The following is a 27,186-nucleotide window of genomic DNA, read 5'->3' as shown; positions in this document are numbered from 1 at the left end:
GGAATGGTTAATAAAACGGAAAATGTCATAATGCCTCTATATCGCTCCATGGTGAAGACCGCACCTTGAATTCTGTGTACAATGCTGATCACTGCATCTCAAAAAAGATATAGTTGCGATGGAGAAGGTACAGACAAGGGCAACCAAAATGATAAAGGGGATGGAACAGCTCCCCTATGAGGAAAGGCTGAAGAGGTTAGGGCTGTTCAGCTTGGAGAACAGATGACTGAGGGGGGATATGATAGAGTTTTTTAAGATCATGAGAGGTCTTGAACAAGTAGATGTGACTCGGTTATTTACACTTTCGAATAATAGAAGGACTAGGGGGCATTCCATGAAGTTAGCAAGTAGCACATTTAAGACTAATCGAAGAAAATTCTTTTTCACTCAATACACAGTTAAGCTCTGGAATTTGTTGCCAGAGGATGTGGTTAGTGCAGTTAGTGTAGCTGGGTTCAAAAAAGGTTTGGATAGGTTCTTGGAGGAGAAATCCATTAACTGCTATTAATCAAGTTTACTTAGGGAATAGCCACTGCTATTAATTGCATTAGTAGCAAAGGATCTTCTTAGTGTTTGGGTATTTGCCAGGTTCTTGTGGCCTAGTTTGGCCTCTGTTGGAAACAGGATGCTGGGCTTGATGGACCCTTGGTCTGACCCAGCATGGCAATTTCTTATGTTTTTATGTTCAGTAAGAGCCGTGGCAACGTTAGTAGCACACTATTGTTCAGTACCGATTGCTGAGATCTGTAAAACTGCAACATGGAGCTCTCTTCACATATTTGCAGCACATTACTGCCTGGACAAGGAAGGATGTCAGGACTCTGCATTTGGCCAATCCATCTTGAAGAAACTTATTTCCAGTATAATCTCACCTCCTTCCACATCCATCTCTGTGATTTTCAGGCTGCCTCATTTTTCCCCAACAGTACACCAGTTGTTGTGCCTGTTGCACAAGTTGTATGCTGTTGGTCCAAATAAATATGAGTCAGCCTGTAGCTTGCTAATCACCCACATACGAGGACCACCATCCTGCTTGTCCTGGGAAAAAGCAGAGTTGCTTACCTGTAACAGGTGTTCTCCCAGGACAGCAGGATGTAGTCCTCACGAAACCCACCCGCCACACCGCAAAGTTGGGACCGAAACCGTTTTATTATTGTATTTTTTCGCTTGCATCTTTTGCTGCAAACCAGTAGAGATGTACATTCGGCATGGATCGGAGGACCTGAAAAATGATCGGGTTTTCCCCAAAATTTCGGAGAAAACTGTTTTTCGGGTTAGCGCAGGGGAGAGGAGCCCATTTATTTAAAAAAAAAAATCAAACCCACCCCAACCCTTCAAATTTACTTAATTACAACCCCCCCACATCCCATCCCTCCCCAAGACTTACTGAAAGCCCTGGTGGTCCAGTGGGGGTCCCGGGAGCGATTTTCCACTCTCGGGCTGTCGGGACTGCCAGGAATCAAAATGGTGCTTTGGCCCTTTGCCCTTACCATGTGACAGGGTCTACCGGTGCCATTGGTTAGGCCCCTGTCACATGGTAGGAGCAATGGACGGATGGCGCCATCTTAGAAAATGGCACGGGCCATCCATTACTCCTTCCATGTGACAGGGGACGAACAATGGCACTGGTAGCCCCTGTCTCATGAAATGGCAAAGGGCCACTGGTGGCATTTTGATTAGTGGCAGCCGACGGCCCTAGAGGCAGAGATCACTCCCGGGACCCCGCTGGACCACCAGGGCTTTCAGTAAGTCTTGAAGGGGTATGGGGATAGTGAGGGAGTTGTAATTAAGTAAATTTGAAGGGGTGGGGTGGGGGTTTTATTTCATTGAAAATAGCCGGGGGAAAAAAAAAACGAGCCACAGGAAAACGACATTTTCATCGAGGCACCTGAACTGCAGCCCGACCCGAAAACCTTAAACCACACACATCTCTACAAACCAGACTGAAGGGAGACCCCTGTGGTTACAGGGATTATGGCATACTTGGCATGCTCACTGTGCCGGTTAAAAGTTCTAGAAAATTTGACAGAAGTTTTCCGTGACAGGGCTCCGTCTATTGATGTCACCCACATGTGAGGACTTCATCCTGCTGTCCTGGGAGAACACCTGTTACAGGTAAGCAACTTTGCTTTCTCAAACATTCGTCCTACTAACAGTCAAGTGTTCCTGATTGACTAGTGGAAACTGTTCTTCACAATTGCAATACATTTATCATGAAAAAGCTGGTAACCTGCTAAATCATTATGGGAGAAATCACGCAGAAGTCACCTCCTGGAAGACCAATGCCCACTGCATATGCCCCCCCAAAATTTATTCAAAGTATCTATTAAAAATTTTTCATTGAAAATAAGTTAAAACTTCACAATATATTGTACATGATGTAAAATAGAAGAGGAAACTGTATCATCAAATCCTGACAATGTAATCTCATTTTCATGCAGACCCAAGGGTCTCAGCTGCAATGGGTCCACACAACGTTTGGCAGTTCTTTCATGCTAGGAGGAGTTCCAGAATCTACGTCAACTTTTATTTCATGAGGCAGAAGTGATAGCTTCAAAACAAGGACCACTGTCAAGATTTGATGACACACGTTTCCCTTCACTTTTATGTCATGTGCAATATGTGGTGAAATTTTGAACTGTTTTAAATGAAGATTTTTATGTAGATTTTTTCAATGCATTTTTTGGAGTATTTGATTACCTTTGCAATGTGTTTTGGTGTTGCAAGAGCTGACTTCTGTATGATTCCCCTCCATAATGATTTAGGAGATTTTGCATGATTGATGATTGTGGTGTTCAGTTTCCACTAGTGGCAACGTTTGTGAACCTGGTACGTGCTAAGCCGAATGTTAGCAATGTGAATGTTTGCATAACTTGTTGGACTAAATTTGCAATTTGAATAGAATTGGTTCAGTATCCCTGTGCTTTATGTTATAAATGGAAGTTTTCATCAAAGTCCTTTAAATGGCTCACCATTCATCTGATTAGTCCTACAGTCTCTGTCTGGTAACCAATGTTTGTGGCACAGCTGCCATATGCTATTAAACTTACAGTACCTGTTGCCATTTCTAATGATCACAGACCATCACGCTATTATTTTGCTATTCCTCTTTCTTTCTTCCTCCATAAGACTGCTGAGGACTCCTGCTGAAACTGAAATAGTAGACTGTGTTATTGAGACATGCAGGAGACAGATAATAAGAGATATCTTTCTTTGGCTTGATGTGATAGATTCTGAGTCAGGATTCAAATCCAGGTCAAGACTGAACATTATCTACACTGAATATTCTATTTTGTGTTACTTTCATTTCAGTTTGTGTTATGTTCTCCTTGTATTATGCCATATATTTGAGTTAGTTTGATAATTTAATATTTGCTTGATTTTTTAAAATTACCTTGTATGAAAACTTAATTCAAACTCATACATTAGTATACCTTATTGGTGATCTTAAGTATATGAAAACAATGCGTATATCTTTCAGTGGATATTCCTTGTGAAGCACCTTTCCGTTTCCGCTGTGAAAACAACCGCTGTATCTACAGGCATGAGCTGTGCAATCATATGGATGACTGTGGAGATGGAAGTGATGAGAAGGAGGAGCAATGTAAGATCTAGATCTAATTGTTCTAGATTACCTATATTGTTCTAGATTCAGCTTTCAGAGACTCTGATCACTAATGAGCTGCTATATGTAGAAACCGTGCACACACAAATGTTTCAACCCTTCATACTTGTGCCATAAGCATGAATATACCAAAAAACAACTGCATCAGGTGATCTGATTGGCCATTCCTGTCTTTAGCACTTGTCACCTTCTCTCATCATGAGGAGTAATGCATCTGTAACAGAGAGATATTTCAGGCTCACGGTGAAGCAGAACAAAAAAAACACAGTTTGACGACAAAGCTGGATTAGAGCTGGGGATTACACTGAAAGGGTCAAAGTGAAACTCTTTAAAACAATCTTAGAAATATAGCAGAGAATTAGTGTCAGGGTTTTATGTTATAACATTTGGGAGCACTTCTATAAAGGCCTACAAAATATCAAAGTTCATTATCAGCATTCTTTACCCTAGTATTCAAAGGCACACACTTTCCTTTTAAAAATTATCCCATCAAAACCATTCACACACAATTACTCCTGCAAATTTGTCTGCAGGGTTTTTTTTTTTTGTTTTTTTTTTTTTTGGGGGGGGGGGGGGGAAGTGCCATGGAAACCTTTGATAATGCAAAAATATGCTTGTAAATGCAAACCCCTCCCCCAACTCCACCTCTAGGAACATCTTTGCTCATTGCGGGTAATCTCATTGCAGGTAATCTTAGATGTGTCTAGCATATACATGAATGTTTACCTGCATACAGGGTTGGTAATTTTGTAAAATGCCTTTCCTGCTGGTGAAAGCATTGTTTTACCTGCCAAAATGGCTTTGAAAATTAACCTCCCTGAAGGTAATTTTCAAATGTTTTTACATGGATAAAGACAGGTTTGACCATATAAAAATGCCATTTGAAAATTGCTCCTCCCCCACTGAATGTGCAGTATACGTTTAGCTGTTCCAAGAAGGGGCACGGTTAGGGTGGGCACAGCAATATGCATTTGTTGCTTCAGTGTAACAAAACAGAATAGATTGAATGAAAATCTAATATTTCCATGCATCATATTATTGGTCTTACATTCTTCAGTACTGAAGGCAGCTGTGCTAATGTGCTAAATGTTTTTATTTAATATAGGTAGAGCTCCTACCCCAAGTCCCTGTACAGATGAAGAATATAAATGTGGAAATGGAAAGTGCATTGCTCTACATCTTGTATGTGATAATAATGATAACTGTGGTGACCAATCTGATGAAATAGGCTGTAGTAAGTAACATTTTATTACAATGACTTACTTAATTAGATACATTTGTTTTATTACTTAATTACAATTGATTATAGTGGTTAGGTAGCAGGTTGCGGACCAGGGAAGCCAGGTTTCAAATCCTGCTGAGGATCCTTGTAACCTTGAGCAAGTCACTTCACTCTTCATTTCCTCAGGTGCAAACTTACGGAGTGATTTATTAAGCTGGGGCATTTTCCCAGAGATGGAAAATAACCCAGGATTTACTGCTGTATACAGTAGCTTAGTAAATCCAATTATATTTTAAACCATGGTAAAATGCCAAGGGTTAGTTCTCCCCTTAAAATGCTGTGTGATGGTGGCCCTGCAGCTCAGGCCCACCATCTTCTTAAAGTGTCCTAACAGCCTGAATAACCTCCTCCAGCATAGGCCCAACTCCCAGGCATTTCTTGAGACCCATTGTCCCATCTCCTTGCCACCTCATAAGGCAGCTAAAGCAAGTAATAAAAGGTTTAAATTAACCCTCTTTTGAAACAACCCCCCACCTAGCTTGCTCCCCCTCAGAATATCCCTGTTGTCCCAGGATACCTTCTATTGCTCCAGGTCCAGTGCCACCATTTTTCAAAATGTCACCAGATGACTGAGATCCTACCATCGCCCTATCAGACGATAGGGCCATATGAGGTGTTCTAGGCCTCCCTGGGCTACCAGGATACTCCAGTAAGGACTAGGGTGGTCAAGAGGTTAGATGAGTTCTGGAGAGGGGGGGTGTTACAAAAAGGGAAGACTTTGGGGAAGGGCAAGCGCTTCTACCTGGGGCCTTCATTTAGTTTAAACCTTTTATTACTTACTTTGACCACCTCATGGGGCAATTGGCGGGGGAGGGGGCTCAAGACCCCCTCCAGTGGTTTAGCTTATATGGGTTGGAGGGGTTATTTGGGCCACTAGGGCCCTTAAAGGGATGGCCCTGGGAGGCTTCAGGACACAAGTTAGCTAACTTTACAGAAAATAACACGGCTTGTGATTTTTGTAGAAAACCACATTATTTTATTTACGTGGTATTGCCTAGCAATAAGCTGCTTTGCATGTATTTGTATGCAAAGCAGGTCATTTCCATAAGTGTTATCAGGGGTAACATTTGTGTGGCAAAGGTGTTTATTGCATGGTAAACGTCTAAACGCTGCTAGGTAAATAGACTTCTTAGCTTGTAAGCCCTCTGGGGACAAGGAAATTCTTACTTTTACAGTACATGCATGAAACTACTTTAAAGTAACTGACCAGTTATCAAAAGTAGACTATAAATTTGAAAAAAAAATTATTATAAAAGAAATTACTACAGAATCCAGAGAGAGGACATTGTCACCTGCCTACCTTCTCGTATCAGTATCATTATTGGAGACCATCATCAATGTTCAAAGCAGTTTACAAAAGGAGGAGCATAAAGCTCTGTAAACAAAATGTACAAACTACACAAAGGGTAAAGCGGAAGGATCAAAGTTTGCACATCTTAGATTAGCACGTAATTGAATAAAGAAGGAGAAACAGAAAGAATAGTGTAGAATGGCACCATTAAGTAGTTTTATGTAATAGCAAGAACGGGATGCCATGTTAAAAAGGAGATGGAGAGTGGGGAAAGGATTTTCCAGTAAAAGGAAAGGTGAGAAGTTTGATTTGAGACATGTTAAAGTTTAGATGGATTTGTTTGTGGACTGAGAAGTAATGTTGCTTTTTTCGACACAGCAAGTTCCTCCTGCTCCTTTTTCCTTCCAGCTCAATCAGAAAGAGGGCTGGGATCCTGGCACTGTGAGCCTTCATTCACAACTACGCAGGAATTGCTCCCCTATTTTGTATCCTCCACTTAACATACCTAGTCTGGTCATTGCAGTGACAATCCTGGGTCAGGGGCCATGCCCCAGGATTCTTTTCATAACCCTGCAGTCCTGGTTCTTGAATCTGACCAGCTGGTGTCACCATCAAACAATGACCACAACTCCCTCTTTCCCCACCATGGGCTATGAATGGTGCCTTCGCATTATCGCCAGTTGATCTGGGGAGTGGAAGACTACACTCAGGGATTGAATCAGGGACCAACCACATGGCAGTGTGCAGAGCTGCTTTTGAGCCAGCTCACCTGCTCAATGTTGCTTTTCAAGAGTGATAAGGCATTAAAAAAAAGAAGTCATTAGTTTGCATTGATATGAGACTTGCCATAAGTCTCTTAGCACAATGACCGCAGGACTGTAAGAACTACATTGGAGGAGAGACATCAAAACAAAGCAGTAGGGACCACTGCAGATTCAAAAACAGTAGCTGTATTTGTTTATCTTTCCATATAAAAAGCCAGTGTTGCAGACCTATTAAGAACTGTCATTTTGCTTGACTACAGCAGCTTTCTGTTTGGGAAAACAAGTACATAAATCAAACATTTTGAGTCTGCTGAAGTGCCTGCTGCTTTATTTTGATGTTCATTGTTGAGATGAAGGTTATGGTGTTCACCCACCTATGCTAGATGCATTCACAATCAGTATAGTTTTATTTTTTATTTATTTATTTTTATAGTGGCAGGTTTTTTCTTAAACACTTTTGAGGTGAGGGCTTTATGGGCCGTAATTGTCAACAAGAGGGAAGGGACAAAATAGTTGAAGTTGGTTTTGACATTTAAAATTTCCTGTTTCTCATTTCTGTTGGTTTTATACATGATATAGGACCAATTCCATGAGAGTGTTGCCAGTTTACTTAGCATAATGCAGTACAAGTTTTACTGCATGACTAGATTACTATCTAAAACTCTGTTTTGTAAACTCCTGAACCCTTCCTGAGTCAGTCCACAGTATTTTATTCTCAGGCTGCAAAATGCTATTTGGACTGGTTTGGCATATCAGCAACTTTGCTGTATGGAGATTTAGTCCTGTGCACAATTTATCACACACCTCGACATATTGTGAAACTGAGACCAGGGAGGATAATTTTTAAACAGCCGTGTGGGCACACATGTATGTGCATATGCCAGGTCATGCCATAGGCCACAGCTGCTTTATAACATATACACAAAATATGCACGCATGGTATAAAATAGGCTGTAGGCATGTACATGTGCGCGCAATTTTATATGGGCATATGCATGTGTGCGCAAATGCTGCCTCTACTGTGTAAGTGGGGGGGGGGGGGATTTTAAAAGACGTGCTGACAGAATTACCAGTTTCCCCAGTTCATTCCCAGTTCGCCCAGATAAAGGATAGGATTTCCTAAAACCCCTAGTTAAATAGCCTCCCTTTTACCCTGTTAGTCCCAACCCTTAAAACCCCGCTGACTAGCCTAGCTTTTTATTACTCACTTGCCATCCATAGCAGTAATAAAGTTACGCGACAGGGGATTCTGGCATGCGCTTCTGCGCATAAATATGTGCACATTTCATTTTAAATTCCTGTAACACCCATGTCCCACCCATTCCCCATCCAGAACACACCCACGCGCCGCTCCTTTTTTCAACTTATTTGACATGTGCCGAGAGAGAAACGCGAATGCGGCGCCTTTTAAAATCCACATGGCATGCGCCAGCCCAACTTCTGCACATATCTCCCAGCTTTGTGTGCATAGGGCTTTTAAAATTCACCTTTTAGGGAAGAATTGTTTAACATTGTTAGCTGTTGCATTAATTCCCCTTTTCTCCTGCATAATTTTCCACCTTGCTGCTTGTTCCTTATGCACACCTCACACAGAATAATTTGTTATATGCAAGAATATTAATGATTCAAATATAAATAATTCATCAAAGAGGGGAAAAACTTTCAAAGAAGAATTGTCTGACACTGCATTTTGTTAAATAATTATATGCAAGCTTTACATTTTTTGCAGCGAAAGAATTTCCAAAGAAGTTTTCCTGTTGAACACATTTATTGTCGTAAATTGCCAATACAAGGAAATAACAGGTGGTTTATGCATTCAGTACATAATTTCATATTGAATTTATGTTGTCTCATTCTTTGTAAAATGTGAATCTTTTCAGACAGAGGAACAGAGAGAACTTGTGCAGAGAATATCTGTGAACATAACTGTACCAACCTCAGTGGGGGAGGCTTTATCTGTTCCTGTCGGCCTGGATATCGAACCAGCGATATGGACACAAATTCTTGTGATGGTAAGTACTATAGCATTATTTCTCTCTCTTCTCTCCATATTATAAAAATAATAGGGTGCTGGATGAACATCGTGGCAAGTCTCTATGCATGTGCATGCATGACTTCACATAGGAGCCGCTAACATTTTTATTGCCTTGGGTGGGGCAGCAGTTAAGATAAAACAATGACTCACAGAGAGTCCAGGCCCCATCAGCCAAAGACAGGAGGAGTGGCAGTGCCATGAAGAAATTGCTGACAGGGAGCCCAGGCCCCAACATCCAAAGATGGGAAGAGTGGCACTGTCAGTAAACAAATGACTGATGGGGAGCCCAAGCCCCATCAGCTGAAGAAGGGAGAAAAGCCAAACCACAAACCAGCAAGCAAATCATGCTGTCCTTCTGCTGTCTCAGCTCACTCTCTGAAATCCCTCCAAGCTGTTGACTGCACAGTGGGTTGCAGTACAGTAGGGAGGGGAGAGAGTGAGTGGGCAAAAGTGAAATTTGGTGTGGGAGGGAACCTCACCATACCTAAGAACATGCCATACTGGGTCAGACCAAGGGTCCATCAAGCCCAGCATCCTACCCCCATATCTCCACCCCCCACCAGAGAATAAGATGGGAAAGAGAGTGAATGGGAGGCAAGGGAAAGGAAGGGAGGAGATGAGAGAGAGAGAAGGGAAAGGAGGGGAAAATGTAAGTGAGAAGGATGAGGAGGGAAGGGTGTGTGAGAAGAGTAATAGAGGAGGGAGGGGATGAGAGAGGAGGGGAGAGGTAAATGAAAGGAGGACAGTGAGGGAAGGGGGAATGTAAAGGAAACAGAAGAGAAGGGATTGAAAGGGGAGGGAAAATTGGGTGTAAGAGAAATGGGAGAGGAAAGATGAGGGTGAGAGAAGGGGGAAAGGAGGGGAGAGGTAAGTAAAGTGAATGGAAGATGTTAGTGGGGACAAGGAAGGGGAGGGGTGAGTGTGGAAGGGAGAGAAGGAGGTGAGTGAGAGAAGGATGGATCATAGGAGTGTGGGGTGTGGAGGGAATGAGAAAGAGGAGGAGAAGGAATAAGTAATAGGAAAGAGAAAGGAGGGGAGGGAGTATTTGGAAAGGTTGGCGAGTAAAGCGAGCATTCTGTGTAAAGGACAAAAACAGTCTATCCAGATGTCTTGGAAGACTTTTCTCTTGATGGATACAATTTTTCTTGTTTTCCTACAATTGTCTATTTATTATCTATGGGACTAAAGCATATGGAGACATCTTTGATTTTAAAATCGTAGCAATTTGTGAACATATCATACAATTAGTTTTCAGTAATAGATATTGTTTTATATGCGCTTTGTCTTTAATCACATAAAATTTGGATTTGCCTGTAGAACACCACAGTGCATGATTCTACCTTGCAGTATCACAGCAACCACATGTGTGCAGTGCAGCCAATAAGGGATGACACTGTAGAAAGAAGTTTCTGTTAAAAAAAGATCAGTAGATCAATAAAGCCTAGATTCACATAACTGCTTTCTAAAAAAAAAAAAATGACAATGTACATAAAATATTAATTAAAAAAAAGACAATATAAAGATTATACAGAACATGATCATTTCAAGATCTGTTAAGTATTTATTCTCAAAATATATTTCTCTCCTTCCCTTTCATGTTTAGGGGACAATTTTTAAACAGCCTACTCTGGGGGGGAGGGGGGAGGGAAAATAAATTTTCAAACCATGTTTTTGTGTGGGTAAACATCTGAAAATTAATCTCTCCTAATTATGAAATTGCTTTAACTTTGAAATGAAAATTCACAGTTTACCATCAGAACTCTGCCCCTCTACTGTGCAGCTGGTGACGTTTCCCTCAATATTTAAGACTCCCAAGTCAGATGGCATGGCTGAGTGGCAAAGATATCCTTACAGGTCTGAGGGCTGGAAGGAAGTCTCTTCTGAGCGCATCCTCTTGGTAGCCAACAGGGGCCACCCCAGGAGAGATCATGGTCTTCCTTCTCTCCCTCCCCAGGCTCAAGCATGTCACTTCCACAGGAAAGCTTTTCTAATGACTTTAGTGACAACTTAGACTGCTCAGATCACTCCAGAATGTGCGCTACAAAAGGATAGATGGCAGAAAGACTGACTCAATGTTTTTGCAGTGGTGACTGTCACTACAATGTTTTCAAGGAGATCAAAATGTCAAGAAAGAGTTGAAAGAATAAACTCTAGGAAAAATTAAAGACAAATACCAACTCAAATACCTGCATAGTTCTTTATTTTTTCTTATGTAGATATCAATGAATGTGAGATCTATGGAACTTGCCCCCAGGACTGCAAGAACTCAAAGGGGAGCTATGAGTGCTTCTGTGCGGAGGGCTTTAGGTCTGTTGGCGATCAACAAGGACGGCAGTGTGCAGCCAATGGTAAGACTAACTAAAGCAACTCTTTAAAGCCACATTCACAAGTGGATTACCCTGTAGTTTTATCATTAGAGTTTGCATTTTGTTGATATATTAAAATCTAAAAAAAACAAAGGCTTTACATTTTTCTTTTTTCCCATTGCTTCTTTAAAACCAGTATAAAATGCTTCTTTGCTGTTAAGCATTATTAGGGAGGTGGAAGGAGCAATTAATTGTCACATGACTGGCATATTTGTAGACTACTGGAGTATTTGTAGATTATGACGTAGGGGCCTATGTGGTCTTAAAGCTCATGCAATATGGAATTTTTTTTTTTATTGGACTGATACAGTGCTTCCCAAATCTGTAACTGTGCAAGCAGTCAGGTTTTCAGGAAGATCCACAATGAATATGCATAAGATAAATTTGCATATGCCAGTCTGCAATGCAGGCAAATTTATTTTATTTATTTACCATATTTAAACATTTCTAACCTGCACGTATTCGCTAGCATTCCTGGCGGGATACAGTAAAAACATATAAGTACAAAACTTTACCACATTTATCTGGGCAGACCAGCCTGGCTGCAAACTGCCCTCCTTGGTCCGATTATACATACGCAATTGTTACCAGGGTACAAGGAGATGTTCCTGGGGCTGTGTTTAGGTCAGGAGAGGTCAAATATGCTTTTACTCTTTTGCCTTTGATTGGCCAACCACAGAATGAACCTTTGCAAGTACACCTTTAGACATCATTTTCAAAGAGATGCCACCTGGGAGGGTTTCTCTTTGAAAATGTGCTACAAAGTATTGCAACTGCACGGGCTATCAAAATCCATTCCGATGTTGCTTCATACAGTAATCCTATATAAAAAAAAAGTCAATCCCAAACAAAAAATCATTAAATCCTGCTCAAATATGGGCTTAAATTTTAAAGGAGGGAAGGTGGAAATTTCATATATGGCCCTTTACAAACCCACACTTATTTTATTTATTTATTTATTTAACAATTCTTTATACCGGTATTCATGGGTACATCATATCGGTTTACATGTAACTGAGTATAGGAAGGGTGCCCAAGTTATAATCATCAAAACCACCTTATCTACCTGTTATGTCCAAAAAACAATTTTTTATAGTATTTAAAAAACATAGCTTCTACCAGCCACTGCCGTCACTGCATTACAGTGCAGATTCAGACCTGGCTGCTTTCAAACCACTGCTGCCATTGCGCATCAGCACTGAATTAGAACCTGACGTGGCTGCGATTCGATAGAATTTCTTCTCAGGGGTCAACATTGAATGAAAACAAGAGGATGAACCATAAGTAGGATTCACCAAGATAGATAATCATTGTTTAAGCTATCACATTTAAAAGGGAAACACCTGACTTATAGAAACATAGAAATGATGGCAGAAGACCAAACAGACCATCCAGTCTGCCCAGCAAGAACATAAGAACATGCCATACTGGGTCAGACCAAGGGTCCATCAAGCCCAGCATCCTGTTTCCAACAGTGGCCAATCCAGGCCATAAGAACCTGGCAAGTACCCAAAAACTAAGTCTATTCCATGTTACTGTTGCTAGTAATAGCAGTGGCTATTTTCTAAATCAGCTTAATTAATAGCAGGTAATGGACTTCTCATCCAAGAACTTATGCAAACCTTTTTTAAACACAGCTACACTAATTGCACTAACCACATCCTCTGGCAACAAATTCCAGAGTTTAATTGTGCATTGAGTGAAAAAGAACGTTCTCCGATTAGTGTTAAATGTGCCACATGCTAACTTCATGGAGTGCCCCCTAGTCTTTCTATTATCTGAAAGAGTAAATAACCGATTCACATCTACCTGTTCTAGACCTCTCATGATTTTAAACACCTCTATCATATCCCCCCTCAGCCATCTGTTCTCCAAGCTAAAAAGTCCTAACCTCTTTAGTCTTTGCTCATAGGGGAGCTGTTCCATTCCCCTTATCATTTTGGTCGCTCTTCTCTGTACCTTCTCCATCACAACTATATCTTTTTTGAGATGTGGCGACTAGAATTGTACACAGTATTCAAGGTGCGGTCTCACCATGGAGCGATACAGAGGCATTATGACATTTTCAGTTTTATTCAAGCTTTCACACTTATTTTTTTCTCATACTTATCTGTTATTCTTAGCCCTTATTAGTAACATTTTGGTTCTAGTTACCTTCCACCCCTGCCATTGATGTAGAGAGCAATGCTGGAGCTGCATCAAAGTGAAGTATCAAGCTTAATTGGTTAGGGGAAGTAATCGCCACAATAGGCAAGCTACTCCCACGCTTATTTGTTTACCCAGCCTGTGCAATTCAGACCTTGTTGGTTGTTGTCTGAATATAAATTCTCTTTTCTTCATTCCCTTGCCATTGAAGCTTGCATATAATACTGTATATAAGTTGATTCGTTATCGTATATTATATTGTATATACTTTGGTACAAAGTTTTTCTCCTTATACCCTAACGTATTACGTTGTTAGTTGTGTTATATTTTTCCACTCTGCCTTGCCTTAAATCTTGTTGTCTCCCTCTTCCCCGTCCCCGTCCCCGTTTCTGTTTTTTGTATTTTCCATCTGGCAGTTCCAGTGTAAACCGGTATGATGTTGTACACTAATATCGGTATATAAAAGCTATAAATAAATAAATAAAATATTTAGATGGAAAACTATTACATTATTCATTTAAATCACTTTTGAATATGGACCTCTAAGTATGTTAAATGCTATTAAAAAAAAAACATTTTAAAAAATTGTCTTTTGGACATAATGGATGAGTAAGGTGTCTTTGTTGATTATGACCTGGTCACCCTACCTATGTGGTTTGAAGGGGCCATATATGAAATTCCATCTTCCCTCCTTTAAAATTGAAGTCCATGTTGTTTGAGGAGGTTTTGATGATTTTTTTGTTTGAGATTGACTTTTTTTATATAGGATTTTGTATGTGTCATTCTTGTGTGAAAAGATGTTGATTTTTTGGCTTCATATAGTAAAGCATGCTTTAATCCTGAAACTTATTGTTAAGAATTTTACCACTGGATGAAAAAAATGCAATGACATGCCACATTTTTCCAGGTAGAGTAAATTTGGGCAACCTAAAAGGGTTCCTCCATTTTGTATCTTCGGCAACATTCTTGAAAACAGAGCTCTCTATATTCAGAACTCATTCTCTGCCCACCTTTGACAAATCATTGAACAGCATGTTGGCTGATCCCTTCCAAATTAGTTCACCATCAACTTGTTTCTTACATTATGGTTGTCAGTAGAAAGAAATGAATACAGATTACCATCTTTCCATGCTGAAATCATGATCTTGTAGCCTTGAAGATTATAAGAAAAAGAAAAGGTTCAGAGCAAAGTAGAAATGTTGGCAGGGAATCCACATTCTAGGTTAATGTCACTATCTGAAATGCAGCAGGCTTGGAATAACTGAAAGTTTAGCTCAGAAAATGAAATGCCCATAGCAGAAAAAAAAAGGGAAGAATGCCAATGTTTGAGACAAAAATGAATGACAGACAAATGGTACACATGATACTGAGTAATGCCAGAGCTAGATTACAGTTGCAGAAAAAAAATGACAAAAATAGCTTCATGATTACAGTCAGATAACAAGTCTTTTAAAAAAGGCCACTCGGTATTCATGTTTGCATTCTTTCAGTTTAAGGAATTTCAAATATTAGGGAATCAAGATATGAAAGATTAAGCAAGAATGAGGAGTAGGCTGGAGGAAGCCGGAAACTTGCCGCAATATTTTGCTGTAATAATATGAAGGTAGGCTGCTTTAACTTAAAGGGGCCTATGCACTAAACGGTGTTAGTGTTACTGCTCATTTTAACGTGAGTTAACACAGATGTTATTTGCTTGTGCCTTAGTGTTCTTGCGCAGTAACATAACGCATATGTAATTGAACCTCAGGCACTGTAGTTAAATATTGTACCAATGGCCCATGTTTGCCAGCAGACCCTCGTACATCAGAACAACCTGATATCCATAGCTGGCAACTTTCCAGGTTTGACGCAAAGAATCCAAGATTTCAGATGGGATCTTTGCATCTCTGGAGACACTTGTGAGATTTCCAGGTGCTGTGGTTGCCCTGCATTGGGTTGGAAGGAGGAGGAGCCTGAGCCAGAAAGAGGGAGATAAATTGTGTTGTTCGGTGGCCAAGATGAGGTTGATGCTACCTCCAGGGGATGGGCCCTATAGGTCCTCATCGTCGGGAGAGAAGACCCAACAGAACCTTTACCTATACTAGCCCACATTCCCCGCAGGTTGAGCCCTTGGGTACCGGGGCTGGCAGGACTTAGGCGCGGGTCTCTCGAGAATAACAATCCCAGAAGGAAGGCAGCCGGAGCGCCGTCAGATGTACCAGAGGGTCAGGGCAGGCGGCAGATGAGAGGAACCAGGCACAGTCCAAGAGTCGGGGCAGGTTGTGAACAAGAAGAGTCGGAGAACAGGCAGATGGTCAGGGCAAGCGACAGACAGGCAGAATCTGGGAACGAAGCAGGGTCAGAGCCAGGAAAGCAGTCCAAGGGGGGTGAGGAGCAAGGACAAGAACCAGGAGCAGGAATCAGGGACACAGGAACCAGGAACAGGATTCAGAAACCGGGAGCAGGAACAGAAGACACAACTCGCACTCTGGAAGACTAGGACCCGTTGCCAAGGTGAGGTCCTAGTGGTCAGGCAAGGGTTAAATATTCCCTTGTCCTGACGTCATCGATGGGGGCCGTGGGAGGTTTTCCCGCCGCTGGCCCTTTAAGAGGCTCGAGGGATTGCGTGCGCCGTCTGGGGGGGCCGGTGTGATGTCGGCGTCGGCAGTGATGCAACCAGCCAGGAAAAAGAGCGTGGAGGGATGACCCAACGGGGCCGGAAGACCGCGCAAACCTGAGCCGCACCGGAGCGGCTTCCCCGAGACCTCAGGTGAGGGATGCCGGTTGCGGCCTTCTGCAGCCAGTGAACGCAACAAATTGGTCTTCACTGGAAAGAAAAAACTGTGGTAGAAGCCAGGTAGTGATGGTTGTATGACTGGCAACAGCTTCAGGGATAGGATGAGAATGTTGGGTGGGCAAAGGGAGAGGAGACTGCTGTAGCCTGTAAGGAGACTAAAGGAGAGTGCTGGGATTGGACCTAGAGGGTTGGAAGGAAGGAGAGTGCTAGGGTCTAGTCTGAGGAGGTAGAGGGGGGAGGGGAGAATGCTGAGATCTGACTTGGGGGAGGAGGGATGGGGATTGAGATGCTGATGTTATAAATGGAGGGGGGGAGGGGAGGGATAGCACTGGGGTCAGGGAGAAGGGGGAGATTGCTGGGATCGAGCTTGGGAATGTGGGAGGGAACGTTGGGGACATCTATGGAGTTGAGGAAGAAACAGGAAGAGTGTGAGTGTGTGTGATAGTGTTTGGGGTGATAAGAGGTGGAAGAGAAAAAGCTGGCATTAACCTCCCCCTCCCTTGCCAATCTCAGAGTGACCATAACTGAAACTTTTTCAGCTATGCTGATACCCCCAAGCCACTATTCAGACCTTTGAGGCCCATCAGTGCCCCTAAGTCATGACTGGACTTTTGTGTCCCTCGGTCCAACCATATCTCTGTTTCCCCACCCTCCCAAGCCACAGTTTATAGTCAGTCCAATGCAGGCCCTCCCTCTCCCCTTAAAGCCTATTAGAGAGAGACTCTGATTCAAACACCAAAGCACTTTCTGAGAAAGTAGTGGGAGTCTGAGGGGGACTCGTCAGGGGGCATCACAAAGCCTTGATCAACCTCCAGGAGGAGGACTAGGAAAAAAACACATCTTGTGGGGGGTGGGGAGAGGAGTGTTGCAGGCCTGGAGGCTCAGTTATACCTTAGCACAGAGCTTTCCAAACTTTTCATGTTGGTGACACACTTTTTAGACAAACATAATTTCACGACACGGTAATTCAGTCTACTAGTAAACCAGAGGTTAAAGGTTAAACGAACGAAACATATTTCGACAATTTATGTATGTTTCCTTAAATATATACATAAATAAAATGTTTCACGACACAACCTATCTCATGAAAACCTTAAATTTATATTAAAAATATATATTCCAAGATTCATGTTATTGTTATAATTTATGAGAAACAATAATAAAACAAATTGTCTGTCCCCCACACACTCATCTCTCTCCTCCCCCCAGCACATGTCTGGCCCCCACACACTCATATCTCTCCCCCTCAAGCACATGTCTGTCCCCCCAGCACGTTTGCCCCCCACTCACTCATCTCTCTCCCCCCAGCACATGTCTGGCCCCCACACTCATGTACCTCGTCTTTTTGATTGTTGCCAGTTAAGTGCTTCACTCCCTTCCATGATCACCAGACACTGCTGCTTGCAGTCAGTACTCCTCATGGCCAGGCCTCATCGGCAGCAGCAGCCAATGCAAGGATGGCTGGGCTCGTTCCACCCACCAAGCCCCCCAAAAAAACGCGATTGACAGCAAAAATCACCCAATAATAAGCAACCCATAAACTGAAAAAAAAAAAAGTGAATCTCTAGAAAAAAAAAAAAGCCCAAACTCGCATCAGAGTTGACCGGGCTTGCGCGACACACCTGCACACTGCAGGCGACACACTAACGTGTCCCGACACACAGTTTGGAAAGCTCTGCCTTAGCAGATTGGGAATGAAGGATCTGGAGGCCTGATCGTGTTACAAGTTTGAAGGGTGGCTGCAAGATTTCTCTGTGTAAACTCGCTCTTTCACTTTGGGCCAACTGGGGTAGGGAAAAGCTCATGTGCAAAGCATGACCTGCATTACCATGACTGTCCTCTCTTTAACACAGTCATTGTAACATTGCTACATTCTGTATATCATTAGCTTGGTACATTGTGCATTAAACCACTTTACTACTGGCATTAAAACTGGCAAGTGACGTGTGTCACTGTGCTGATTTTAGCACTGGATCATACAGACCCCATGAGAGTACCATACTTTTTTATCAGTAACCACAAAAATTGAGTAATTCAAGTGAATTACTTACCCAAAGCTAATCAAATGTGCCAAGTGGAAAGGGTAGGCTAGTTGACTTTCTTATGTTATTGTAATTTTGTTTCATGTTTTTATGGTTTATTAGTCATGTTGTTATGCAATTTTTGTTATTTATTATATATTTTTGAATATGTATATTGTCTAGTATTTTCTTAGGTGATTAAGAAATTTTAATAAAGATAAAGGAGAAATTAGATGTGGAGGATAATTAAATCTGCATTTCAACCACTGAATATGAGTACAGCATATAATACATCTAATTATATTAATCATATCAAACTTTACCAGCGATACTGTATTAGAAGTTGGTTCTGTCCTCTGTTGGAGTCCTGCTTTGCCTTTAAAAGAAAAAGTGAAAAAGAGTTGGGAGTGACCAAAGAAGATCAGTTTTTAAAAATCATTTCCATTTTTATAAGTTCCATAGGCAGATTTGTTTACAGTTTATCATCTGTAGAGGGACCAGAACTGGACAGTAGCCATCGTATAGGAAATAGCCCCATTATGCTGCACAGGCAGCCTTATTTTGCCTTCTGCTTTCCTGCCAATTGAATATAAACAGCTCTATCAGCGGAATGGATAGTTGAACTTGTATTTATTAGTTGAATTTGAATAAGGAATTCATCCAAAGCACGGTACAACACTGAAATGGCTACATGTAATCCATATATATGTAGCTTGACATTGAAAATGTCACTATTGCTGCTTACTATAGATATATACATAACCAGCAGGAAAAATGGTGATATTGCCCTTGTACAAGTCTTTGATACTTCACTTAGAGTAGGGGTGATGGCCAAAAAAAACATTTTGTGCTGTTTTCATTTTTTTTCGGGGGTGGGCCATTTTGGGTCCACGCCGGATTGTTTTATTTTTCATTTCCTTGTTTCATTAAAAAAAAACAAAAAACAGAACCAGCTCCCCCCACCAGCTGACCGTCGCCCTCTCTAGCCCACCCTCCTGACCTCCTTAGGACTCACCAAAATTGCCTGGTGGTTTAGCAGGGGGCCTGGGCATGATCTCCTGCTCCTGGACCAGTGGATGCCATTGTTCAAAATGGTGCTGGCCGCTCTTTGCCCCTAGATTGTGACAGGGGCTACTGGGCAGCCCCTGTCATATGATGAGGCAAAGGGCTGGCCAGTACCATTTTACAGTTATAGGGCAGTAAAATGGTGGTTGGGCTGCCTCCTCTCAGTCCAGAGCATCTTTTAGATGCTACTTTGGGTCAGAGGTCTAGGGCTGCTGCTCTTGTTGCAGGGCCTGGAACCAGGAGCAGCTTACTTGGCAGATGCTAGTTACGATCTAATCTACTCCTCCACCCTGGGACTTGCATCCATTATAGTGGCTGGAAGACTCTTCTGGATGCACAACTCAGCAGAGTCTTCTCAAAGACTAATTTAACTACCTTTCTGTTTAAAGGTTGTTTGGAGAAGAGCTTGAAAAGAATGGTGAAGGCATGAGGGGACTTGAAGGTTCTGAGGCTCCTGGAAGCTAGGACAAGATGTCTTCTTGGAATTTTTTCCTTCTGTAGAAGGTTGTTCGAATTTCAGCCAGGGCCAAAGCTCTTTATGCCAGGTCAAGGACTTATTCTAGTTTCCAATACTTTCATTCGAAGAAAGGAGGTACAGATGGAGCTGCAGGTGCAGGCTCCTCCAGAATATTACAATGAGTGCTTAGGGACTCTGTCTCCACTAGCAGAGATAGGAGGTTGCTGCCTATCTCTGTTTTATTAGAGATGGACCCAAATCATGGCAGACCTGTGGGTCCTAGAAATTGTGAAAAATTGATACATTTTGGAGTTCGCTTGTCTGGTTTCCAACACTTTTATGGTTTCCACTTGTCATTCAGTCAAGAAAAGAGAGACTGTAAAGTCTACTCTATAGAGATTTCTTGACTTATTCACAACACAGCAAAGAGTCTACCAGGGACATTAGACCATTTGTAACTACATAAGACAAGCTCAAACTCATCTCTTTCGTTAGCCACCCCAGCTCCCTCCCCTCTACCTGGAACGTTTCTATATCCTCTCTCCTTACACTTCTACCACCCTTCAGAACACCTCGGCCATCATTCCTGCACACCCTCCCCACCAGGTCATAAACCATACTCAAACCATCAACTTTCTCCTGCCTGAACATCACACATCAATCTTCTAGAAACGCATTTCAGAACCCACAACCGCAAAACATGCTGACCCATACAATACCCATACTCAAACACTACATTTCCAAACACAATGTACCCCACCATCCCCGTCCCCACTCCCTCTCCAGATCACTGCTTCCCATCATCCTTACCCCACTCACTCAATTCATTGGCTTAATGAACTTTGCCCTAATTCTCTTCAATTCGCAATCCATAGTCAAGAAAACACCCATTCTCAATGAAATACTCATAGACGAAAATACTGAAATATGTGCCATAACTGAGACCTGGCTTAAGGATACCGACAAAGTACTTTTAAATCAACTTCCTAAAAACACGCATGACATCTTCTCAATAGCTAGACCCCAAAAAAGAGAAGGTGGTCTACTACTCGCCATAAAAAAAAGAGCTTAAATTACGACCCCAACCCATCAACTCTCCCCCCAAAATAGAAATCAGGTTATTCAAATCCACAAAACTCCAAATCTGTGTAATTTACTCCCCACCAGGCATCCTAGAAAAAGACCCATCCCCCTCATCGAATTCATTACAGGAAACATAACTATAGACTCCCCAACCATCATCTTAGGTGACTTCAATATCCACATAGACTCACAACCCCCCTCAGCCAATTGCGATGCACTCCTGTCCTCACTCAGCGCAATAGGCTTCAAACATATCCCAAACACAAACTAGGCCACACACAAACTAGGCCACACACAAACTAGTTCTTTATAAATTCCCAAATCATCACCGACTCTCCCTCATATATACCTGTTCCCTGGTCTGACCACTTTATCATCAGAATTACCAACTCCATAAAAAAATCCTCCACCTCTCCTTTTGCTAAAAAAAATACCATACAATTTCGAAAACCATGAAATAGAGATGACTTAATCTCTGCCCTACCCAACGAACTTGGCAATCTAGATTTAACAGACGACGAATCCGCCATTACATCATGGAATAACCTCACTAAAATCACTTCTGATAAAATCTGTCCATTACAAACCAAGGAGCAACAAGGTAGGCGATCTAGAAAAGCCATGAGCAAACGTAGGAAAATAGATGCCTGAAGAATGTCTTTTTCAAATCTTTATTGGCTGGAGACACATAAAGCAATAAAGGATGCCCGACTCAGGCCAAGTTTCGCCACAACCATGTGGCTGCCTCAGGGGCTTATATATCACTGTCAAATTTGTAGCAGATTGGGATTTGTTCGCAGCAAATCAATTTAATGGATTCTTAAACATAAACTACAGCATGGACGTATCTTAGTGAAGTTCAACTTGCTCATACATTCTTGCTGGCTCCATAACCTTAATGGTGCCTTATATGATTAGTGCCACTGGTTAATGTATACCGTTGCCACACTGAACTTATCCAATCCTTTTTTAAACACAGCTATACTAACTGCACTAACCACATCCTCTGGCAACAAATTCCAGAGTTTAATTGTGTGTTGAGTAAAAAAGAACTTTCTCCGATTAGTTTTAAATGTGCCACATGCTAACTTCACGGAGTGCCCCCTAGTGTTTCTATTTTCCGAAAGAGTAAATAACCGATTCACATCTACACGTTCTAGATTTCTCATGATTTTAAACACCTCTATCATATCCTCCCTCAGCCTTCTCTTCTCCAAGCTGAAAAGTCCTAACCTCTTTAGTCTTTCCTCATAGGGGAGCTGTTCCATTCCCCTTATCATTTTGGTTGCCCTTCTCTGTACCTTCTCCATCGCAATTATATCTTTTTTGAGATGCGGCGACCAGAATTGTACGCAGTATTCAAGGTGCGGTCTCACCATGGAGCGATACAGAGGCATTATGACATTTTCCGTTTTATTCACCATTCCCTTTCTAATAATTCCCAACATTCTGTTTGCTTTTTTGACTGCCACAGCACACTGAACCGACGATTTCAATGTGTTATCCACTATGACGCCTAGATCTCTTTCTTGGGTTGTAGCACCTAATATGGAACCTAACAATGTGTAACTATAGCATGGGTTATTTTTCCCTATATGCAATATGCATCACCTTGCACTTATCCACATTAAATTTTATCTGCCATTTTGATGCCCAATTTTCCAGTCTCACAAGGTCTTCCTACAATTTATCACAATCTGCTTGTGATTTAACTACTCTGAACAATTTTGTATCATCTGCAAATCTGATTATCTCACTTGTCATATTTCTTTCCAGATCATTTATAAATATACTGAAAAGTAAGGGTCCCAATACAGATCCCTGAGGCACTCCACTGTCTACTCCCTTCCACTGAGAAAAATTGTCCATTTAATCCTACTCTCTGTTTCCTGTCTTTTAGCCAGTTTGCAATCCACGAAAGGACATCGCCATCTATCCCATGACTTTTTACTTTTCCTAGAAGCCTCTCACGAGGAACTTTGTCAAATGCCTTCTGAAAATCCAAGTATACTACATCTACCGGTTCACCTTCATCCACATGTTTATTAACTCCTTCAAAAAAGTGATACAGATTTGTGAGGCAAGACTTGCCTTGGGTAAAGCCATGCTGACTTCTTCTATTAAACCATGTCTTTCTATATGTTCTGTGATTTTGAAGTTTAGAACACTTTCCATTATTTTTCCTGGCACTGAAGTCAGGCTAACCGGTCTGTAGTTTCCCGGATCGCCCCTGGAGCCCTTTTTAAATATTGGGGTTACATTTGCTATCCTCCAGTCTTCAGGTACAATGGATGATTTTAATGATAGGTTACAAATTTTTACTCATAGGTCTGAAATTTCATTTTTTAATTCCTTCAGAACTCTGGGGTGTATACCATCCGGTCCAGGTGATTTACTACTCTTCAGTTTGTCAATCAAGTCTACCACATCTTCTAGGTTCACCGTGATTTGGTTCAGTCCATCTGAATCATTACCCATGAAAACCTTCTCCAGTATGGGTACCTCCCCAGCATCCTCATCAGTAAACACCGAAGCAAAGAAATCATTTAATCTTTCCACGATGGCCTTATCTTCTCTAAGTGCCCCTTTAACCCCTCAATCATCTAACAGTCCAACTGACTCCCTCACAGGCTTTCTGCTTCGGATATATTTTTAAAAGATTTTACTGTGAGTTTTTGCCTCTATGGCCAACTTCTTTTCAAATTCTCTCTTAGCCTGTCTTATCAATGTCTTACATTTAACTTGCCAACGTTTATGAATTATCCTATTTTCTTCTGTATATTCTTTTTCCTATTTTTGAATGAAGATCTTTTGACTAAAATATCTTCTTTCACCTCTCCTTTTAACCATGCCGGTAATCGTTTTCCCTTCTTTCCACCTTTCTTAATGTGTGAAATACATCTGGACTGTGCTTCTAGAATGGTATTTTTTAACAATGACCACACCTCTTGCACACTTTTAACTTTTGTAGCTGCTGCTTTCAGTTTTTTTCTAACAATTTTTCTCATTTTATCAAAGTTTCCCTTTTGAAAGTTTAGCACGAGAGCCGTGGATTTGCATACTGTTCCTTTTCCAGTCATTATTTCAAATTTGATCATATTATGATCACTATTGGCAAGCGGCCCTACCACCGTTACCTCTCTCACCAAATCCTATGCTCCACTGAGAATTAGATCTAGAATTGCTCCCTCTCTCATCAGTTCCTGAACCAATTGTTCCATAAAGCTATCATTTATTCCATCCAGGAACGTTATCTCTCTGGTGTGTCCTGATGATACATTTACTCAGTCAATATCTTCACAATAGACAACACAAAGTCAAAATAGGAAATTGTGAATCTAAAGCAATTGATTTATCATGAGGTGTTCCACAAGGGTTCTCTTTATCTTCAACCCTATTTAACATTTACCTACTTCCGCTCTGCCACCTCCTCTCCAATCTCAGTCTTCCACACTTCATATATGCGAACGACGTACAAATTCTCATACCCATTACTGATAAGTTACCCTAAGCCATCAACACTTGGGAAAAAGCCCTTACAGCAAACCTTAGTAACTTCACCCTTGCCCTCAATACAACAAAAACTGAACTCATGCTGATTTCACCGCAACATAGCATTAATAACATACCCACATCTGCCTGGTCATTTACTCAACATGTAAGAGATTTAGGCGTTACGCTTGACCACCAATTCAACCTCAAAAAATGTATCAACAATACAATCAGAGAATGCTACTTTAAACTCCACACTCTCAAAAAACTAAAACCCTTGCTACAGATTAATGACTTCCGTACAGTACTTCAGTCCACCATTTTTTCAAAAATCGACTACTGCAATACCATACTACTAGGCCTCCCTAAAAGCACAGCATACCCTTTGCAGATGCTACAAAATGCCTCTTCCTGAATCTTCACCGGCACTCGCAAAAGATAGCACTTCTCCCCAACTGTACAGGCCTTACACTGGCTTCCAGTAGCATACAGAATACAATATAAGACCCTGACTATCATCCACAAATCCCTACACAATCAAAATATGAATTGGTTCAATGACTCCATAATGTTTCGCACCCTCACAAGACCTACCAGAATGCAACACCTATCCACACTACACACACCATCTCCTAAAACCACACACCTCAAGGCTATAAAACAACATGCACTAACCATATTGGGCCAACTCTCTGGAACACCATGCCAACTGATCTAAGACAAGAACTGTGCCCCAAAAAACTTAAACAAAAACTCAAGACATGGCTATTCAAGCAAGCCTACACCTGTATAACCCCTACAGAATATTAGAATTATCAATTTTATTACTGCTTTGTTAACTTTCAAGCTTCCCTACAGAATCTCAGTTTTATCTAATTATATTAGATAATTTGTATATGTATTAGAAATTAATTTAATTTAATTTAAAAATCTTTTCTATACTGTCATTAAGATAAATACCGTCACAACAGTTTACAATAAGGCACATTCAATAATGTTGCTAAATGTATTAAGTTATATCAACTACACAGGTGCCATCAAGTTACAGTACCATAGTTATATAATCATGTTAATATCATGTTATTATTTGATCTCATTTGAGATATCACACCGGTTTACATTCAGGTACTGTAGGTATTTCTCTATCCCCAGAGGGCTTACAATCTAAGTTTGTACCTGAGGCAATGGAGGGTAAAGTGACTTGCCCAAGGTCACAAGGAGCGACAGCAGGACTTGAACCCTGGTCTCCTGGTTCATAGTCCACTGCTGTAACCATTAGGCTATTCCTCCTCAATATTAATTGGTTGGTGTGATAAATCATGTCCATTTCTATCAGTATTATATTTGGGGGTTGTCCTGATAGTATTGACAGAGATTCTTGATTTTTTTTCTGAAAGGAGGATGGAGAGTCATTTGCTCAGAACCCTTTAAAATAACACTAGGACTAGGGGACATTCCTTTAAGCTAACAGGGAGCTGATTTAAAACAAATTGTAAAAAGTAATTTTTTCACTCAGCATATAATCAAGCTGTGGAAGCATAACTGGGTTTAAAAAGGGTTTGGATAAGTTAGTGGAAGAAAAGTCCATAAATAGTTGTTAACCTGGTGACTCAGGGAGACCCACCACTTCACACTGGGAATGAGCAGCAAGAAATTGAGTCTGCTTTTAGTGATTGGCCATTATCGGAAACAGTATGCTGGGCTTGATGGCCCTTTGGTCTGACCCAGCATGGTGGTACTTATGTTAGTTTAGATTGAGGGGGTATGATTTTGTTGAGTTGGAGATTATAGCAGGCCATTTACTATTCCTTTTTTTAAATTATTTTTTGTTTATGCATTTTATGTATTACAAAACTTCAAAGCCTTTGTAAAAAAAAACAAAACATTTTAGGTACCAAGTATACTACAAAGACAAGAAAGAAACAAAAAATTACAATGGAAACAAATATATGGTAAACTTAAATACAATTACAAATCAAAATAAAGAAAGGGGACAGTTATTCAAGGAAACAAAAGGAAATTAAGAATAAAAAAAAAAGAAATGCTTAACCTGACAAACCACTGCCATAATTTATATTCTCAACTAGTTCAATTAGAACTACATGTGGGCTCAGGCTGAGCTCTGGCATCCAAAAAGATTCTTAGTCGTTCTGGAGAAAAAAAGATATAATAAATGTTATTCTTTTAGATGATGCATTTGCAAGGGTACCATAATAGAAACATTGCATCCAAAGCAATAGTTTCTTGTCTCACTAATAGAAAACCCCTTCTTTCCTAAGTGATTCTAAAAATGTCTTGAAACATTCATACACATTGACCATGAAAGGGAAAATTCAAGTTCCTAAAATAAAAAGAGATAACTTTGCTAATATCTTGTTCAATGGCAAAAGAATCAAGTAATGTGATCATTATATCATCTCAAATCCAGACTGCTCTAAAAAGTTAGTAAGGCTTTGAAGTTCCAGAGAAGCTACAGGAGAAGCTAGTGGTCGCAAGCATTCACAGAAGAAAGAAGACTCTGTTGATAGAGGTGGAAACATCCTCTTGAATCAAAAGTAGCTCACAAAAATATCTTTTCAAAGTAATATTAGGTGGTTCCCCCATTATTTTAAGAAAATAAAGAAGTCTGAGGTTCAACCGTCGATTCCTGTTCTCTAGCAATTAATTCTCTTGGGGAGGGCATTTAAGAACATAAGATATGCCATACTGGGTCAGACCAAGGGTCCATCAAGCCCAGTATCCTGTTTCCAAAAGTGGCCAATCCAAGTCACTACTTTCTGTAAT

General features: G+C 41.0%; 1 protein-coding gene across 3 annotated transcripts in view; it reads left to right on the top strand.

Moving 5' to 3' along the window:
* LRP2 (LDL receptor related protein 2) overlaps positions 1-27,186 on the top strand; it is a 769,913-nt gene that overhangs the window by 620,875 nt on the left and 121,852 nt on the right. For 2 of the 3 annotated variants that reach the window (XM_029605680.1, XM_029605679.1), the window contains 4 exons: positions 3,482-3,604; positions 4,731-4,859; positions 8,843-8,974; positions 11,214-11,345. In XM_029605680.1, coding sequence (XP_029461540.1) covers positions 3,482-3,604; positions 4,731-4,859; positions 8,843-8,974; positions 11,214-11,345 — 516 coding nt within the window. Of the gene's footprint in view, positions 1-3,481; positions 3,605-4,730; positions 4,860-8,842; positions 8,975-11,213; positions 11,346-27,186 lie in introns of those variants that run through there. The other variant, XR_003857363.1, reaches the window with a different exon arrangement.

The sequence above is a fragment of the Rhinatrema bivittatum genome, chromosome 6 (genome assembly GCF_901001135.1).
Source record: "Rhinatrema bivittatum chromosome 6, aRhiBiv1.1, whole genome shotgun sequence".
Classification (NCBI taxonomy): Eukaryota; Metazoa; Chordata; class Amphibia; order Gymnophiona; family Rhinatrematidae; genus Rhinatrema; species Rhinatrema bivittatum.
The sequence above is the reverse complement of the archived record's forward strand: the minus strand, read 5'-3'. Positions and strand labels throughout refer to the sequence as shown.